The sequence below is a fragment of the Chanos chanos genome, chromosome 4 (genome assembly GCF_902362185.1).
Source record: "Chanos chanos chromosome 4, fChaCha1.1, whole genome shotgun sequence".
Taxonomy (NCBI): domain Eukaryota; kingdom Metazoa; phylum Chordata; class Actinopteri; order Gonorynchiformes; family Chanidae; genus Chanos; species Chanos chanos.
Genome location: NC_044498.1, coordinates 53,723,024 through 53,742,799, shown reverse-complemented (window position 1 = coordinate 53,742,799; position 19,776 = coordinate 53,723,024). Strand labels below are relative to the sequence as shown.

The following is a 19,776-nucleotide window of genomic DNA, read 5'->3' as shown; positions in this document are numbered from 1 at the left end:
TGGTCTTGACGGTTTTCTCCCTAAGTCATACTTTTTCTTTATGGAAACATTCAGAGACTTGATTATGCCATCGGTCATGTCACGGAGGACACAGCCGGGTGGGCTTTGTTGTACTGATGCTTTAGGTTAATTCAAACTATAAGTATTCCGGCCTGTTCAATGGGGGTGTTGAGGCAGATTGTTTGTTTACATCTGCTGAATGGTGGCTCTCTCTCTCTCTCTCTCTCTCTCTCTCTCTGTTGCTTGTTGTGAATCACTACAGAATACAGTTTGCTGTACATTTTTTTACTTGCACTTCTGCATCAGTCGTCTGAAACATTGTTGGGCATCTAGGCAGTTTAGTATTATATATATAACCCTAACCCTAACCCTAACCTGATTGTGTGGTTTGTTCTCAGTGTGCCAGGTGTACAGATGTGTTCGTACAGAGGATTGTGTGGTTTGTTCTCAGTGTGCCAGGTGTACAGATGTGTTCATACAGAGGATTGTGTGGTTTGTTCTCAGTGTGCCAGGTGTACAGATGTGTTCGTACAGAGGATTGTGTGGTTTGTTCTCAGTGTGCCAGGTGTACAGATGTGTTCATACAGAGGATTGTGTGGTTTGTTCTCAGTGTGCCAGGTGTACAGATGTGTTTGTACAGAGGATTGTGTGGTTTGTTCTCAGTGTGCCAGGTGTACAGATGTGTTCATATAGAGGATTGTGTGGTTTGTTCTCAGTGTGCCAGGTGTACAGTTGTGTTTGTACAGAGGATTGTGTGGTTTGTTCTCAGTGTGCCAGGTGTACAGATGTGTTCATATAGAGGATTGTGTGGTTTGTTCTCAGTGTGCCAGGTGTACAGATGTGTTCGTATAGAGGATTGTGTGGTTTGTTCTCAGTGTGCCAGGTGTACAGATGTGTTCATATAGAGGATTGTGTGGTTTGTTCTCAGTGTGCCAGGTGTACAGATGTGTTCATATAGAGGATTGTGTGGTTTGTTCTCAGTGTGCCAGGTGTACAGATGTGTTTGTACAGAGGATTGTGTGGTTTGTTCTCAGTGTGCCAGGTGTACAGATGTGTTCATATAGAGGATTGTGTGGTTTGTTCTCAGTGTGCCAGGTGTACAGATGTGTTCATATAGAGGATTGTGTGGTTTGTTCTCAGTGTGCCAGGTGTACAGATGTGTTTGTACAGAGGATTGTGTGGTTTGTTCTCAGTGTGCCAGGTGTACAGATGTGTTTGTACAGAGGATTGTGTGGTTTGTTCTCAGTGTGCCAGGTGTACAGATGTGTTCATACAGAGGATTGTGTGGTTTGTTCTCAGTGTGCCAGGTGTACAGATGTGTTTGTACAGAGGATTGTGTGGTTTGTTCTCAGTGTGCCAGGTGTACAGATGTGTTCATATAGAGAATTGTGTGGTTTGTTCTCAGTGTGCCAGGTGTACAGATGTGTTCATATAGAGGATTGTGTGGTTTGTTCTCAGTGTGCCAGGTGTACAGATGCGTTCGTACAGAGGATTTGTTTCATTAATGACCATCAAATTTTCAGGCTTGAGGAACAGATCCTGCATAGAGCTCATCAAAAGTGTACTTCCATTACACATGAACTTGTCATGCAAAGACTTTGTCCCTCTGCACAGCAAGAATGAAAGTGTTGTTAGAATCAGTCAGGAGCAGCAAGAAACACCCCTGGAAGAGGTAGAATCTGTAAGTCCAGCCCCTTCAGTTCAAATGCATCTGAAATGTGATCATTTTTTTATAGCAAAACTATATACCTTCACATATATGATTCACTAAGGCAATTTGTTTTTGTGTAGTTGTTGTGTCTAGTTTCTGTAGTATGTCACTTACTGTATATGTTGATTTACATCTATACCAAGACCATAGTCACACCAGGCTCGTGATCGGAGGGTTGCCGGTTTGATTCCCAGAACCAACATCCACGGCTGTGCGCCCTTGAGCAAGGCACTTAACCCCAATGCTCCCCGGGCGCACTGCCCACTGCTCCTGTGTCTGGTGTGTGTGTTCACTGCTGGTGTGTTGGATGGGTTAAATGCAGAGGACAAATTCACTGCTCACTGTTCACAGTGTGTGTGTGCAATCACGGAGACTTACACTAATATTTGGATGATGGAAAGTTGACATCCTAGTTGATTTCCACCTTGTTGCCATGGCCTGGATTAGGTTGTGTTTGGGCAGGGAAAGGTCCTCCTGAATGTCCCTCTAATGCTGCTTGACAAGAATAGAGTGGTGGAAATGAGCTGCACACTTCTTTAGAGTCACAACGAAGCCTGTGACTGCTCTTGGGCTTAAGAGATTATTGTTCAGCACAAGTTGACCATGCAGCTCAGGTATGGCAATTCAGTGAGCCTTATTCCTTTGACCATGTTTGCTCCACTGTTTCAAGCGTTACATGGTTGCAATCACACATTCCAGTTATCAAGCAAGCCCAGGAAGGTCCCTCTAATACAGTAACCAGTGTGGGGCCCATGCATGGCCTTTGTGTTTAAAACCATGTCCTGTGTTGTCCATCCACCATCAATGAAGTGGCAGGTAAGACTAAAGTCTCCACACACACACTCTGCATTTGACCCATCCAACACACCAGTAGTGAACACACAACAGACGCAGGAGCAGTGGGCACCTCTGCGTTATGGTTAAATGCCTTATGGTTAAAGTTAGCCATGACAAAAAGTGAGAGGCTGGTTGGATCAGGGCCATTATCTATAACCTTGTGGTGAATATTTTTCAACATTTAAAGCCAACATCATACAACACTGTGAAAGATTGGTTACCAGTAACTGATATCTCAGTGATGACCTTGCCCAAGAGTTTTCACTTTTCGTCCAAATTTGGCCACTTTCCTCTTCTCTGAAGCATGTATTGTAGGCTTGGATGGAGTCATTTTCTGAAATTCAGTTTCTTTTTCCTCTGTGCTATATCTTACAGCGCATGGGGATGAGCCCTTAGATGAGACCAAAGATTTGAGTCATTTTTAGTTTTGTCATTGCTGCTTCTCCACTCAGCCTGTGTGTTGCACTGTCCCATACTCTGCTTTTAAGTTCACGTGGGCATCTATCCACCCATCCTTTAAATGTATGCAAAAATAAATGCCAAACCTTGCATGAAATTATGTGTTGCCTCTCATAACAATGATGTTGATTGTAAAAAAGCAATATATTTTTCAGTAATGTTTGTAAATCAACGTAAGGATGATGTTACACTGATTATCAGGCATCTGTTCTGAACGGTGGGGGAGGGCCTCACCATATACCAGGTGTAACCTAATAAATTTCATAACAAAAATAAACGTTGTGAGCATCAGAGGCAGGAGGATAACCAAGCCCGTAAACGAATGTAGGGACACAGTGCGCGCTGTACTGCAGGCTGAGAAGTACCTAAGCACCCATAGTTATGTTGGGTCTCAGCCTGTCCTGTGTTTGTTTGTGTGCACTTCATTATTTCTGCAAAGTTCATGTTGTGGTCTGGCACCATCAAAAGTGGTCTAACAGGTCATCAGTTCATGTTGTGGTCTGGCACCATCAAAAGTGGTCTGACAAGTCATCAGTTCATGTTGTGGTCTGGCACCATCAAAAGTGGCCTGACAGGTCATCAGTCCATTTGTGTTTATCAGTATTTTGTGAAATGCATGTATAGGCTATTGTTCTAAAGTTACAAAATGTATCAACCACAGCTGTCATCTCAAGGTGTGTTTGTGTGTTTGACACCTGACTCGCACACAAGCGATTTTTTTGACTACCATTCATTTTCTGGGGCCATTGCGGAAGCAGTGGGATTGGTAACAGCGGTGAGTTCGGGATATTACTTATTTAAATTAATTTATGTATGATTATATTGATTTACTGTACAATGCAAAGCATATTACCATTACAAGTGTAGTACCAAACAGCACAATACAAAACATTACATGAGATAAACATTAAAAAAGAGGGTTAACAAACACAAATCTGAATGTTGTAAAAATAGGCTTGTGCACTTGTAATTTGACGTGAAGAATAGGAGAAGAGGTGGGAGGAATCAAGGGAAAAGGTGAAGACAGTTTTGCTTTTGTTCTGACAAAACAACTCTCTGAATTAAAGTAACCTGAGGTTGACACACTGACCGGTAACAGGATGGCGCTCTCCCTGCGACGGACGCCTGCATTCAGGCTCCCATGACTGTGTGCCAATACTTTGTCTTATGTCTGTTTTTCCAGTTCACTACCATTGTCTTGACCTTGTGTATGTGACAAATAAAACTTGACCCGACACAGAGATACTGGTCATAAGTAAACACAAGAGGCATAAAATGCCATTTATGTAGGAAAAGACACGCAGCGCTACTGCTTATAGTACCTAAGAGAATAGATAACCAGGCGAACCACATGGGATCAGTAGCAGCTGACCAGGATGGGCCTGCAGTTCAATAATATAATATAGTAATGATAATACTATGGTGGGCCTGCAGTTCACTGGCCAACGCCTAATCTACCCGAATTTAAAATGAGCACATGCACACACACACGCACACACGCACGCACACACACACACACACACACACACACACACACACACAAAAATAAAAATAAAATGTGTTGAATCTTGAATCAAAACAAAAAACACAGACTACTTATGGAACATGTAGAGGCATGTAACAGCTTTGTATTCACGCCATCCCTCAGTTCAAAGGAGTGCTCTGAGCTGTTACTCATCAGCCCTGTGGATGTCTCAACTCACTTCAAATAAGCGGAAATTTAGATGACCTTTGTTTTAGTCTAGTTTGCTTTAGTTTAGTTTAGTTTGCTGAGTTTTCTGGAGCCTTCACACCACTCTGAGTTTACAAAAAATGTCTTGAAGTGTGGACATAGCGTGATCTCTTGGTGGTAAACAAGCCTGCTGGACAGAAGCACATCTCATCCACACTCCTAATGAATCATCAAATGCCATGTCCATGCCAACAAGCTTTTTCATGTCTTCTCTTTCGGAAATAGAATGACAAAAAAAAAAAAGAAATAGAATGACACAGTGTAGAATTAGTCTATGATAAACAGATTCAATGGTCTATACAATTATTTATAGCATGAAGTGTGTACAGTGATTTATTTATAATATAAAGAGTTCAAATACAAAGTTCTTGGAGCTCTAGGTGGCATCAGATATAGATTAATTTGATAACCAAGCAGTGTTCATATCAGTAAGTCTGTCTTTAAGACCAGCCATATAGTGGCTGAGAGTGGTTAGCTTTGCTATGGTTAAACCTGAGAATTTGGTGTGGCTATAAAGGACAGGTTGTTCTTGGTTCATAGTCAGGTTGAAGAGCATCACAGGTGGCTCAGAACAGGGGCCTGCAGCAGGTCCTGACAGGAGGGGCAGAAGTATATAGGCCTCATTCTGGGAGCAGATGCTTAGGACTGGAACCTTGTAGACCTCAGAATGGAGACCCCAGTGTTGGGGCAGGGAAGTGAAGATAAAAGAAAAGAGAGAACAAGAAAACGGAGGCATGCAGTAGTTTTTTTTTTTTTTTTTTTTTAATGCTTTAGAATGGGATTGACTCTGATTCAAGTGCAGCACCAGAGCTCCGGAAGTTAAAGCAACGTTTTTTCACAAAGCTGCCAGACCTGATAGCCCCAGTGAGCAAGCCCAGGGTGACAGTGGCAAAGAAAACCGCCTTTAGACTGAGAGAAGAAGAGGAACCAAGACTCAAGTGGGGAAGCCCATCCTCCTCTGACTGGCTCAGAGTGGTTAGACTAACTGATCGAATGTTACACAAAAGGAACCTAAAATAAAAAGGATCTGTGAATGTTAATAACATCAAATACTAAAAAGAGTTAGATTAGTTCTCACACACACTCTGAAACTTTCATTCCTAATAATAAAAAACAAATGGAGGCCTAGAGTCAAAATGACTCCAGAGAAATGTTGGTCATGGTTATGAGAGGGGGCTTCAGTGTGGTCCTGTTGTCACAATAACATCTCGTGATGTCCCAGTGATATTTTCACATTATACACACTTCAAAGTCTTCACGCCCGTCCTCATAGAAGCAAGTTTGCGGATCACCAAGGTGATATTCTGACTTTACAGCAGCCAATGTCACGGAAGCAGTAATTATAATGCTAATCACAAGCAGCCAACACAACGGAAGGGTGTAAAGATGTCTCTGCCCTTGACTTCTTACCTCATTATCTTATGAAACTGTACAAAGTAATCATGTTTATCAGTGGCAGACCATACACATGAGTGCACTGTTACATTACACTTAAACAAGATTTTTGTGTAGTTAATATGCCATTTTAGGTTACTTAGCAAAAACAGGTATGTTGGTACTAAAATCGAGACACATGCAGCAGAATGAACATGATCCTCGGCTGACATGCTTTTCACGGCTTAAGTTCCCAGCAATAAAGACCCTCTCTGGGCATAAACTGACTATGAATAAACACCAGGAGTGATGGAGAGATAAAAAAGAGTCTGGAAATCCTGGGCCTGTAAAAATGCTGCTCTGCTGAAATGTGATCCTGTACAAATATTTTCTCATCATTAAGCTGTCATCCACAGAGCCACTGACATGCAGCTGAGCTGGGCAGAAAAGAGAAAAAAGAGAGTGTGTGTGTGTAAGTGTGTGTGTGTAAGTGTGTGTCTGTGTCTGTTGATCTGTCTGTCCAAAGTGGGTGAACACCGGCTTTATGTATTGGAACTTTTCCCTCTGTGACGTGTTGAGTGAGGTGAGAAGTCCTGTTGGACCCTGTGTGTTTAAACAATCTCGCTACGTATAAAAATCTCACTGAGCTGTTCTTCACAAATCACGGGGCTATGATTGGGGATGTCTCTATGTTTTGTGAAGAATGAGATGGACATGGTGTTTACATTTTTTTTTTTTCAATGATAAGTCTGTGTCCATTTCCAACTCCCCATCTTACACGTTTGTGTGAAAATTGGTTTACACATGTCATTCAGCAGTGTCTGCCCCATAGCCCTAACAGGCAGCCTGGACAGACAGAATGTTTACGCATTAGTGCCCATGTGAAAGATGGATCTGATTCATTAAGTATCAGACAGAAGGCAAGAAAGGAACTGCAGAAAAGAGGGAACCAAAAAAGGGTGATGAATGTTCTTTTTCACTGCTTGGCTCTGTAAACTGACCTGATGGTTCCACTGGACAGAACCACTTGTATTTGAGGCTGCTTGTCTGGATCAGTTCTGCCTTTTATTTAACAGTAATGTCAAGGAGTTGGTTGGGGTCTGAATGGTTCATATCATTAAGTGAAGCATTAAGTGAAAGTACATAGAGCAGGGTATAGCAAGTCCTTGTTGTTTTTAAATGTGTATCCTTATGTTTGCTAATGTCATTGCAGTATCTCCATGGGGTTCATGAAAATCAGTGAGAGGGTCACGCTGTGTGACAGGCCTCCCCTAAGTCTAAGTAAAATGAAAATAACTCTGGCCTCCCCTGTTTAGAAATGGACCTGAAGTAATGTGAGATGGAATAAACATGATTCTTTGGGCCTCTTTTGCAATTTGGACTTGGCGAATAAACAATCATGTGATGGTATTAAGTATTTTGGTTCAAGCTAGATAACCAATCACGGATGTATTTGAAATTGAATATAAGAAAGTAAATTGAGATGGGTGTCAATAGATATTCGCAACACTATAGATTTCAAGAGGGTGTTGCGAGTTCAGAGAGACACTGGTAACCGCGCTTTCGGTTTGGCCAGGCATCCACACAGATACAGTTGGCAGTGTTCATAGGTGGGAAGCCAGCAGGGCACCACCCCTCTCACTGCAATAGCAACTGTCCTTGGTTGGTCAGGGCACTGGATTGGTGACGGGTGGATCTGGGTAGCATAGTCTGACACTCATGGCCTGCTTAGTTTAGCTATAGGCCAATATAAGGCCCAATACAAATTTAGCAGTTTCAATCTTTTTGTGTATTGTATTCTCTGTCTATCTTTGAAACTATATTGTACAAGGATCTAAGGTTGTACTTATTGTTTTCAATCAGATCAGACAGATATTACAACCTAGATACAGCGAGGGCTTGTTTGTATTCTAAAGGGCTTCCAAGCTTTATGAAACACCTCCAGTTTAGTCACTTGCAATCCCTATTCCAGCTTATGTGAAGCCTATTCAAGAGCAGATTAAAACTTTTTTTGCCAAGTTACGCACCTATATAATATTCCAATATTACGACAATCCTAGAACATTTCTGATTACTTTTGTTCAGCATTTTTAAGTACCCTTTGTCCTTATTTGCGTGTTCATCCTGCATACATTGAATTACTCTTGATGATGTTGCTATCTTCATGTTTTTTTGAAAATAGAATCACCAGTTACTACAGCTCTTTCAATAAGTCTCTCAGTGGGTCAGTCACTGAGTGGGGAGAACCTGCCCGCAACATGATATGGGACTGGCAGAGCCAGTGCAGGTTAGGTTTATGACTATGTCACTTAATTGTCACCCAATTGCCTTGCTGTGAAAGCCCTACTGCAGGAGATGAAGTTGGGGAATGACTAGTGATTCCCCAACTAGCTTCTGAAGTATCTGGAACCAAATTGACTAAAGATGTCTCCTATTCTCTAAACTCAGGTGTATGTATACTATAAGATATGCCCTTCTAGCTCACCAATCTTGTCTGTCAGCCTAGTGTTCAACTTACACTTATCACAAATTGAATTAGAAGTATTGAGAACATAGCTAAACATATTTTACTCCAAGTAGGAGACAGGAGCAGATGCCAGGAAAGGTTTCCAAAACTGAGGCTTCTAACATTTTCCTGAAGCAGAAGTCGAAAGTCAAATTCTTCCTTACTGTTACGGGTACCTCAGCATATCAGCAAGTTTAACAGTTTTCATCACTGAGGCTCCTGCCAATTATGTCCTGTCACTCTGTCCTCTCTCTGAGACACTGAGACTCTTTCTGTAACCTCAACAATCAAAATAAGCTGGTTCCTGCGTTTTCATACGTTTCACACTTCTGCAGTTACCTGCACCTGCCTTTGTCTTTGAATGGATATTAAATTGAATCTCAACAGATGAAAACATTGTGAAAATATTTGGATATATCACTTCATAAGTTAATATTCTTTCAGATATTTGAATTCAACAAATTGTGATGATCTTCCCTGCAATGTGTGCTTAAATGTAGAGATAATATAACCTCCAGTGGTGATACTTTGTTACATCAGATGAAAAAAACAAGGAATTTTTTAATGACAGCTCTTACTGCCTCTGATATCAGACACACACATTCTTCTGTTTGTCATAGGAATGGAGATGACTGGTTCCCCTGTCAAGCGAATGGTCTCTTCATGTTGTTGTGGACAAAGTAAATGCCCATTACTGATACTTTCATTGTGGAATGGGGCCCTTTAAAGGCCGCCTCCACTTCGGTTTGCAGATATGGAGAGCCATGCATTTATTTTATTAGGGAACATAGGAACACGCCTCTTGATTCTCCTGGTATATTCCTTATTGTCCTGGCATCTTGCTTGTGAAAACACTGTGCATATTTTGCAGAGTAGGCTACTGACAGATGAATCCTGTTTGCAACAACAACAACAATAATAATAATAATAATAATAATAATAATAATAATAATAATACATTTTATTTGTGGAGCGCTTTTCATGATACTCAAAAGATGCTTAAGAAGCATAAAATAATCAGTAAAAGAATCATAAGAAAAATAATAAGAGAACATAAGAAACAATAAAATAAGAAATAAGAGTCTGAGGCACTTGACTAAAAAGTCGTAAAATCAGTGCAATAAAAGGGTATAAGACGCAGTGTTAATCATAGATTAAAAGCAGTTCGAAAGATGTGGGTTTTAAGGAGGGATTTGAATAATGATAGTTCAGTGCAGTCACGGATGTATTGGGGGAGGGAGTTCCAGAGGGAGGGGGCCGCAATGGAGATGGCTCTATCGCCCCAGGTCTGATGCTTGGTCCTGCATGGTACAGACTGAGTTTTGCATCAGAGGAACGGAGGCTTCGAGAAGGAGCGTGGAGATGGAGCAGGTCGTGCAATAGGAGGGGGCCTGGTTATGGAGGGCTTTGAAGGTGAAAAGGAGAACTTTGAATTGGATCCATTGAGGGACAGGAAGCCAGTGGAGTTTCTGAAGGACTGGGGTGATGTGATCACAGGAACGGGAGTGAGAGAGCAGGCGAGCAGCAGAGTTCTGGATGTATTGAAGTTTATTTAGGACTTTGGTTGATGAGCCGTGAAGAATGCTGTTGCAGTAGTCAATCCTGGATGTAATGAAAGCATGGATCAGAGTTTCTGTAGCAGAAAAGGAGAGTGATGAACGGAACGTGCTATGTTCTCTAGATGGAAGAAAGCAGTTCTGGTGATGTGCTTAACATGGTGTTCAAAAGAGAGGTTACTGTCAAAAATGACTCTGCGGTGTCAGATGTGTGGGGAGGGAGACAATGTGGAGTTATTGATGGTGAGGCAGACGTTGTGAGCATTTTTAGTGAGGGATTTGGGACCGATGATGATCATATATGATTTCTCCCAGTTTAACATGAGGAAATTGGCTTGCATCCAGGATTTCACCTCAGTGATACAGTTGGTCAGACTAGAGTAAGTTGCAGTGGTGATGGATTTGGTGGAAATGTAGAGCTGGACATCATCAGCATAGCAGTGGAAGTGGAGACTGTGCTGACGGATGATGTTGCCAAGGGGGAGCATGTAGAGGATGAATAGGAGAGGACCAAGCACTGAACCCTGGGGGACGCCTTGGGACAGAGGGGCTACGGAGGAGGTGCAGTTGTTAATATTGATGAACTGTTGTCTATTTATGAGATATGACTTTAACCAGGAGAGGACAGTGCCAGTGATGTTGACATGGGATTCCAGACGGGAAAGAAGAATGGTGTGGTTGATGGTGTCAAAAGCGGCAGTGAGGTTGAGGAAGATGAGAATGCTGAGGTGGCCAGAGTCTGAGGAGAGGAGTAGGTCACTGGTGACTTTGAGCAGAGCCGATTCTGTGCTGTACTGTGAACGGAAACCAGATTGAAATGGTTCGAATAAGTCGTTTGAGCTGAGGTGGGCTTTGATTTGGGAGGCGACAACATGTTCCAGTATTTCTGAGAGAAAGGGGAGATTGGAGATGGGACGGAAATTGCACATGATGTCGGGGTTGAGTCCAGGTTTTTTGAGAATGGGGGTGACAGCAGCCAGTTTGAGCATTTGGGGGACTGAACCAGAACTGAGGAGTTTATGATCAGTGTGATGAGTGAGGAGAGAACCGGGAGGCAGGGGAGGTGGTCAGATTATTGTAGATGGTATCAATTTTAGTTTGGAAAAATGAAAGGAAAGAGTTACGCTTATTGACAGTAAAGGTTTTGAGAGTGTTGTCAGTGGGCTTGAGAAGATTGTTTATTGTGGAGAAGAGAGCCTTGAGCTTGTTGGAGCCAGAGTGTATGAGGTCTGAGTAATAGGTGGACCGAGCCATGGTGAGAGGTTCTTTGTATTGTTGGAGGTAGTCTGAATAAGCCTGAAGATGCACTGTGAGGCCAGTTTTCTTGTAGAGTCTCTCGAGTTGGCACTTGCGGGTTTTCATTTGGTGGAGTTCAGGAGTGTACCAGGGAGCTGAGTGTGTGAATGAAACGGTTTTGGTTTTAACAGGAGCCATCTGATCAAGACAGGAGGAGAGTATGTCGTTGTAATAGTTAACGAGATCAGAGGGATTATCAGACAGAGGGGGAGAGGAGGTGGACAGTTTACTAGCAAGAAGAGCAGATAGAGCCGAGGGAGAGAAAGATTTGAGGTTTCTGAAGGATATATTTCGTTTGTCTTTTGGAATGGGGATAGGGATGTCGATGTCCAAAATGACTGCCAGGTGGTCAGAGACGTCAAGGTTGAGGCTGGAGAGGTGATGAATTCAGTGGAGTCCAGTGGAGCAGACCAAATCCAAAATGTGACCATGGCTGTGAGTGGGGAAGTTGATATGTTGTGTGAAGTTAAAGCATTGTAATAGTTCCAGGAATTCTGTGGCAAATTTACAGTCAGTGTCATCAATGTGGACATTAAAGTCACCCAGGAGGAGAATAGAAGGTGGGGCCTGAGAGTTTGAAGGCAATATGTTCAAAAGAACGAGCCACAGAAGTGGAGATGGTGGTTGTTCTGATGTCCTCCCTGAATACAGCAGCAACACCACCTCCCCGCCCATCAGTGCGGGGTTGGTCAGTGTAAGTGAATCCTGTTGGTGTTGTTTGGTTTAATGAGAAATAGTCCAGGGGTTTGTGCCAGGTTTCAGTGAGACAGGAAATCCAGATTATTGTCAGTTATAAATTCGTTCAGGATAAGGCTTTTTTTGTTGAGCGAACGAATGTTCAGCAAAGCCATTTTCAGGTGCCATTGCTTTGCCGTTGGATGTGAGGACGGGGGAAGGGGACGAAGATTGGCCAGATTCACATGTTGTTTGTTATGATGATGTAATGCGGAAGTTGGTGCACGACAGGACCATAGGGATGGAATAGAATATGGAGATGAAGCGTAATATGTAAACATGCGGCCAGATCCTCTGTGTAGAGAATGACCGCGGCGAAGTATTCCAGTCTCCCTGAGAATGTCCATACAATCCAGACGCAGGTGGTTATTGAGGTTGTGAAGATCAGAGGTGGAGTAGAGTAACGGCATGGTCCAGCTGGAGAGCGCTAGCACAAGCTGGCAATTAGCTTCTATCCAAGAGAAGGACATCCAGGAGAGGGGAAGCTCAGCAGTAAACACGGGAAATCCACAGCTTGTTAGTCGCAGGACAGCAGCAGTCCAATGGGTAGGAGAAGTAGCCTGGAGGGGCTACCAGATTAGCTTTGTACTCCCACTCGGGGAATGGAGGTCAACTGGTGCGGTGGTGGCTAGCGGAGAAAGATGACCCGAGCCTGGCAGACGGACCACACCAGAACGGGAAGATCGTGGTAGGATAAGCGGATGGGATCGTAGTAGCTAGCGATGTGGCAGACCAGGACCACTCCGGCAGCAGGGCGACAAATTTCAAGCTGTGAGTCAGTCCCGAAGTCCTGGAGTTTGCGGGAGAGGGAACTTCATTGGCAGGTAGAATGATGAGTTGAACTGGAGACAGTAGTCCATATAAACTGATTAAAAGTGTTTAAAAGTATTAGTCCAGGTAGGAGAGTAAACAGCGAAAAATACCAGCGTCGATTTCGTCGATGAAGCTGTAAAACTTTAAATCTCAGAGACGGAGCGGCAGCCAAAATGCGCCAGCGTCCGCGCGATTGAGTTGTGGTTGCAATAGTACAACTTTATCATGTCTGACCAAAAACTGACCTAAGCGCTCATACTCTGTACTCTTTGGAACCATCTGTGTGTTTACAGTGTAATTGCCCTGGTCTGTGTGAAACACACACACACACACACACACGCACTCACACACACACTTTCTGTCGTCTTTGCTCGTCTTCAACATTGGAGTGGTTTTAATGGTAGTGCATTCAGCAGTGATAACACAGTCTCCTCTGCATTCAGCAGTGATAACACAGTCTCCTCTGTCTTTCTTAGGGCCAGTATCGACCTTCAGATCTCCTGTGCCCAGAGACATATGCATGGGTGCCCATTGAAAGATGCATCCCCTGCCTTGAGACGTCTGCATATGCACGCTTCAGTCAAGATGCTGAAACAGGTACCCCTTTGAGACTCTAGTTCAGTAGTGAGCCTTGAACATCTCAGCCTCTCAGGTCTCAAGAACCACCACTCTATTCAAGTTCAGAGAGGCCGGTCAGAACAGACTGAAGCTCCTTTATAAATACATGATCCCTCAACCAGACTAATATCATATACAAGAATCCAGCTGCATGTCTAGAGGGCTAATGAAGGGATGTGGGCTGATGAATGACCTGGTGTGTCACTGTGGAAGGCCCAGACTGGAGTACAGGTAGCTGCCAGTGTGTGATCTCTGAAATCAAAAATGAAATATATACAGCTGTAGGGTAAAAGGCATTTAGTTGTGTTGGATGATAAATGTTTTGTCTGTTTTATTTTTCTGAGTTATGTGTCTACCTGACTCAAGATGGCGCCGGTGACGACGGCCGCTGTCGCTCGGCGTCCTCCTCAACTTTGCGTTTTTCTTATTCTTTTAGTGTTATTTTCCAGTCTTTTCACCACTTGTCGTGCGCTAATCGCGTATGGTAGACAGGCTCTGCTACACATCGGTCAAAACCCACAATCTAGTTCGCTACCATCGGACTTTCCTTCTGCTGGATTTAATCTACCTTGGTTACCTTGGCTACCTGGGCAGAAGCGTCGCCGCCGGAGGAGAAGGGGTAAAAGAGCCGGAGTCCTGGTCAGGCTGAGGAACAGACAACACCGTTCCCCGCTCCCTAGCGTACTCCTAGCAAACGTTCAATCCTTGGACAACAAACTGGATGAGCTAAGGAGCAGACTGGCCTTCCATCGGGACATAAAAGACTGCAACGTCTTTGTCTTCACAGAGACTTGGCTGGACCCCTTAGTCCCCGATTCGGCCATTCTACCTGGGGGTCTCTCCATTTATCGCCAGGACAGGACAATGGAGTCGGGCAAAGGGAAGAGCGGTGGTGTTTGTATCATGGTCAACAACCGGTGGTGTGTGGATGTTTCAACAATATCGACAGGGTGCTCTCCTGATCTTGAATACCTCATGATCAAATGCAGACCTTTTTATCCGCCCAGGGAGTTTACAGCGGTGTTTCTCACTGCTGTTTATATCCCCCCACACGCCAACACCACTCGGGCGCTGGATACACTGTATGGAGCTATCGAGAATCAAGAAACCCTGCACCCAGAGGCTGCTTTCATAGTGGCTGGTGACTTTAACAAAGCCAGCCTGAAAAAAGTTCTGCCGAAATATCACCAACATGTGAAATTTCCAACGCGTGGTGGAAACATCTTGGATCATGCTTACTCTCCGTTCAGTCAAGCCTACAAAGCCCTCCCTCGCCCAGCCTTTGTCAAATCAGATCACGCCTCGGTCCTGCTGCTGCCAGCCTATAGGCAGAAACAGAAGCGTGAGCAGCCCGTGACGCGCACAGTGCAACGCTGGACAGACCAATCAGACGCCGTCCTGCGGCACTGCTTCCGCACCACGGACTAGGATGTTTTCCGGATCGCGTCTAACAATATCAACGAGTACACTGAGCACGTAACGGGCTACATAAACAAATGCATTGATGACGTTATACCGCAGAAAACTGTACGAACATATCCAAATCAAAAGCCGTGGGTTAACGGCGAAGTTTGTTCGGCGCTCAGAGCACGGACAGCAGCATTTCACTCCGGTGACACAGTTGAATACAGGAAAGCCCGGTATGTGCTCAGGAAGACAATAAAAACGGCAAAACGTCAATACAGAGAAAAGGTGGAGACATGTTACAGTGGCTCTAACACCAAGCACATGTGGAGTGGACTAAGGAACATCACAGACTTCAAAGGGAAAGGCTGCAGCATGGGGGAGGTGTCTGTTTCTCTTCCAGAGGAGCTAAATTCCTTCTATGCTCGCTTTGAGAGCAACACTAAACCGGTCCTACTGCTAGAACAGGACAACTGCCCGCTCCAGCTATCTCAGGCAGACGTGTGTAAATCTTTCAGAAGGGTTAACACACGTAAAGCTCCTGGTCCAGAAAATATCCCGGCCCGCGCTCTCAAAGCATGCACATACGAACTGGCAGATGTCTTCACAAACATCTTCAACCTTTCCCTGAAACAGTCTGTAGTCCCCTTATGCTTCAAGAAGACCACCATCATTCCAGTCCCAAAGAAAACAAATGTGAGTTGCCTTAATGACTTCCGCCCAATAGCACTCACCTCCATCGTGATGAAATGTTTTGAACGTATGGTCAAAACTCACATCACATCCACCCTGCCCACCACACTGGACCCACTCCAGTTTGCCTACAGGCCAAACAGGTCCACAGATGATGCGATAGCGCTCACACTGCACACCACCCTCTCACACCTGGACCAGAAAAACACCTATGTGTGAATGCTGTTCATTGACTACAGCTCTGCCTTTAATACCGTAGTGCCGTCCAGACTCGTCTCAAAGCTCCAAGACCTGCGCATCAGCCCCTCCCTGTGCAGCTGGATCATGGACTTCCTGACAGACAGACCCCAGGCAGTAAGGATCGGCAGCGTCACCTCCTCCACATTAACACTCAGCACTGGTGCCCCCCAAGGATGTGTGCTCAGCCCCCTGCTGTTCTCCCTGTTCACCCACAACTGCACGGCCTCACAAAGCTCCAATACTGTCATCAAGTTCGCCGATGACACCACCATCATCGGCTGCATCACTGATGGTGACGAGTCTGCTTACAGAGCTGAGGTGAGAGCCCTGACATCGTGGTGTCAGGACAACAACCTCCTGCTCAATGTTAGCAAGACCAAGGAGCTGATCGTGGACTACAGGAGACTGCAGGGAGAGGGACACACCTCCATCCACATCGGGGATACAGATGTGGAGAGGGTCAGCAGCTTCAGATTCCTGGGGATTAACATCAGCGAGGATCTAAGCTGATCACACCACACAGGAGTGCTTGTGAAAGCAGCAAGACAGCGGCTCTTCTTCCTCCGACGACTGAGAAGGTTCGGGATGGACCCCAGGATACTCACTAACTTCTACAGGTGTACCATTGAGAGTATCCTGACTGGCAGCATCACGGCCTGGTATGGCAGCTGCACTGCTCATGACCGCAAAGCTCTGCAGAGGGTGGTCAGATCAGCGCAGCGCATCACCAGGACTGAGCTGCCAGCCATCCAGAACCTCTACAGCTAGCGCTGCAGGAGGAAGGCACAGCGGATCCTCGCTGACCCCAGCCATCCCAGCCACAGACTGTTCACACTCCTGCCATCCGGCAAACGGTACAGGAGTATCCGGACCCGTACCAGCAGGTTCAGAGACAGCTTTTTCCCCCGAAGCTGTCAGACTCCTGAACCACTGACACTACACCTGCAGACACTGCTCGGACCCTCAACCCTCAACCCTCAACCCTCGGACTGATAACTGTCTGTCTACATCCATTGCACTAAAGAACTCAATATTGCACTACACCACAACCGTCTATGCTGCTGCACATGCTGTTGCACAAGCACTTTAAGATTGTTCCACTCAGGACTGATCACCCACTACACACTCTATACTCCTACTCTTATACCTCTATATTTATATTTCTACGGCTCTGTACATTCTATTTATGCACATGTGTATAATATTTCCCCTATATATCTCCCTATAGAACCCCTATATCTACCTTTATTGTTCTTTTAGTATATTATTATTGTTATTTAACTGCTACTCTTGCAAGTTGAGCTGGCCCCAAGCCCAAGAATTTCATTGCTGATAATGATGTCTACAATTGTTTTCTAGTAAATGACAATAAAACTTAAAACTCTGCATCAGAGGAGCACATGTATCACACAAAAAAGGGACTTGGTTTTTATCAGTAAGATAAAATGATGATCCTACTGACTGGAAAAATGACCGATGTCAGCTCCAGTTATCAGCCAGAATAACAATCAGCCACTATCTCGAACCATTTTTATGTAAGAAAATATTTTTATGTAAATACTGTAAATGTTTCAGCCACTCACAGTTCTTACTTTGAATTTACAGTGCCCGTGGTACACCATTCAACTCCAAACTGTTCTATCAGAGAAATTGTATCTCCGTTTTGTCAGCAGTTCCAAGGGTTCAGCTGACTGAAAAGCTCGTCTCACACTTGTGCTCACTCCAGAATTTGGAACTCAGAAATTTGGATTTTGAATATGAATGAATGGGAATGATTATGAATGGATGTGCTTTGGGGTTAAAATGATGATTTTATTATTAAAAAAATAAATAAATATTTATTTTTCAAGATTATTGAAATAACTTCAAACATTTAAAGGTATTTGTAGCTCTTTATTACTCATTAAAAGCACTTGTTCTGAATATGTTTGAAAAGTGTCAATACTGTTGTAAAAATGAAATATTAGAAGTTATATGTTTGTCTCATTTACTCAATTCATTTGTTTCCTTCTCTTCAGTCCAATTCCAGGGCCATTTCCATTTTGCTACCTCAAACTGAATTAAAATTCAGGAGCTGAATTGGAATTATTGAATCCTGAATTCTTTTTTGCTGGATAGATTTGTTGTAAAGCATGTGTGGCACGTCTATAAACAGGGAAGCCCTATGACAGTGTGGCATGTCTATAAACAGGGAAGCCCTATGACAGTGTGGTAGTTATCATGCTATTGTTATATATATATATATATATATATATATATATAAATATATGTGTGTGTTTGTGTGTGTGTGTGTGTGTGTGTGTGTGTGTGTGTGTATGTATATGTAATATGTTTATTGTTCTACCTATTGTTATTATGTTATTGTTTTGGGGTTTTTTTTCTTTTCAGGAGTTATCCCTTTCTTATGGAGTACAGCAGATGTGAACTCGGCTCAGACTAGTTAAATTCAAAAACTGTATTTGAGACAAAAGTTAAAAGCCAAAAGCCTTGGAAGAGCATATCACTGTGTATCTGGTGACACTGACCCCCTTCAAACTGAAGGCTACCAGTTAACAGCAGACTGGAGCAGATTAAAGGACAGAATAGGGGAATGTGGACATAGAGGAAGTGGCTTGTTTATATACTGAGCGGATGTTTGGATTGTCTGAAACAGGAGTTCGGTGACAGGCTCCCCTGATTGGCCAGTCCATAGGCCTCTGTCATGACTGTTGAATTGTCCATCTGTCTGTTAAATGAAATCCTGTTCTCTTCTGATATTGTCCCTAATCCAGAATTAAATCATGAATTAAAACACATTTCTTCTTAAATAGTCATAGACTTTCACATCATTGCAAAAACCTAATTTCTCTAAAATTTCCCTCATTTTCTAATAATTTGTCAGAATTGAACAACAGCAATGCCCAATTTCTTTAATAATTTCCAGCTATTAGTATTTCAGACTCAAAACAGACTCAGAATTCAGAACTTATGGATGCAGAGACTAGCATGTTTGTGGTCATATTGAATCTGAAGGGTTAGACAGTGCTATATCAGATGTCGCATTGAATCTGAAGGGTTAGACAGTGTTGTATCAGATGTCATATTGAATCTGAAGGGTTAGACAGTGTGGTATTGAATCTGAAGGGTTAGACAGTGTGGTATTGAATCTGAAGGGTTAGACAGTGCTGTATCAGATGTCGTGTTGAATCTGAAGGGTTAGACAGTGTGGTATTGAATCTGAAGGGTTAGACAGTGTTGTATTGAATCTGAAGGGTTAGACAGTGCTGTATCAGATGTCGTGTTGAATCTGAGGGGTTAGACAGTGCTGTATCAGATGTGGTATTGAATCTGAAGGGTTAGACAGTGTTGTATCAGATGTCTCGTTGAATCTGAAGGGTTAGACAGTGTTGTATCAGATGTCGTATTGAATCTGAAGGGTTAGACAGTGTTGTATCAGCTGTGGTATTGAATCTGAAGGGTTAGACAGTGTTGTATCAGATGTCGTATTGAATCTGAAGGGTTAGACAGTGTGGTATTGAATCTGAAGGGTTAGACAGTGCTGTATCAGATGTCGTGTTGAATCTGAAGGGTTAGACAGTGTTGTATCAGATGTGGTATTGAATCTGAAGGGTTAGACAGTGTTGTATCAGATGTCGTATTGAATCTGAAGGGTTAGACAGTGTTGTATTGAATCTGAAGGGTTAGACAGTGCTGTATCAGATGTCGTGTTGAATCTGAAGGGTTAGACAGTGCTGTATCAGATGTGGTATTGAATCTGAAGGGTTAGACAGTGCTGTATCAGATGTCGTATTGAATCTGAAGG

General features: G+C 43.5%; 1 protein-coding gene across 2 annotated transcripts in view; it reads left to right on the top strand.

The window, feature by feature from the left end:
- The window catches only part of ate1 (arginyltransferase 1), a 65,903-nt gene that overhangs the window by 44,101 nt on the left and 2,026 nt on the right, over positions 1-19,776 (top strand). For both annotated transcript variants that reach the window (XM_030771490.1, XM_030771491.1), the window contains exon 11: positions 13,496-13,616. In XM_030771490.1, coding sequence (XP_030627350.1) covers positions 13,496-13,616 — 121 coding nt within the window. The remainder of the gene's footprint in view (positions 1-13,495; positions 13,617-19,776) is intronic.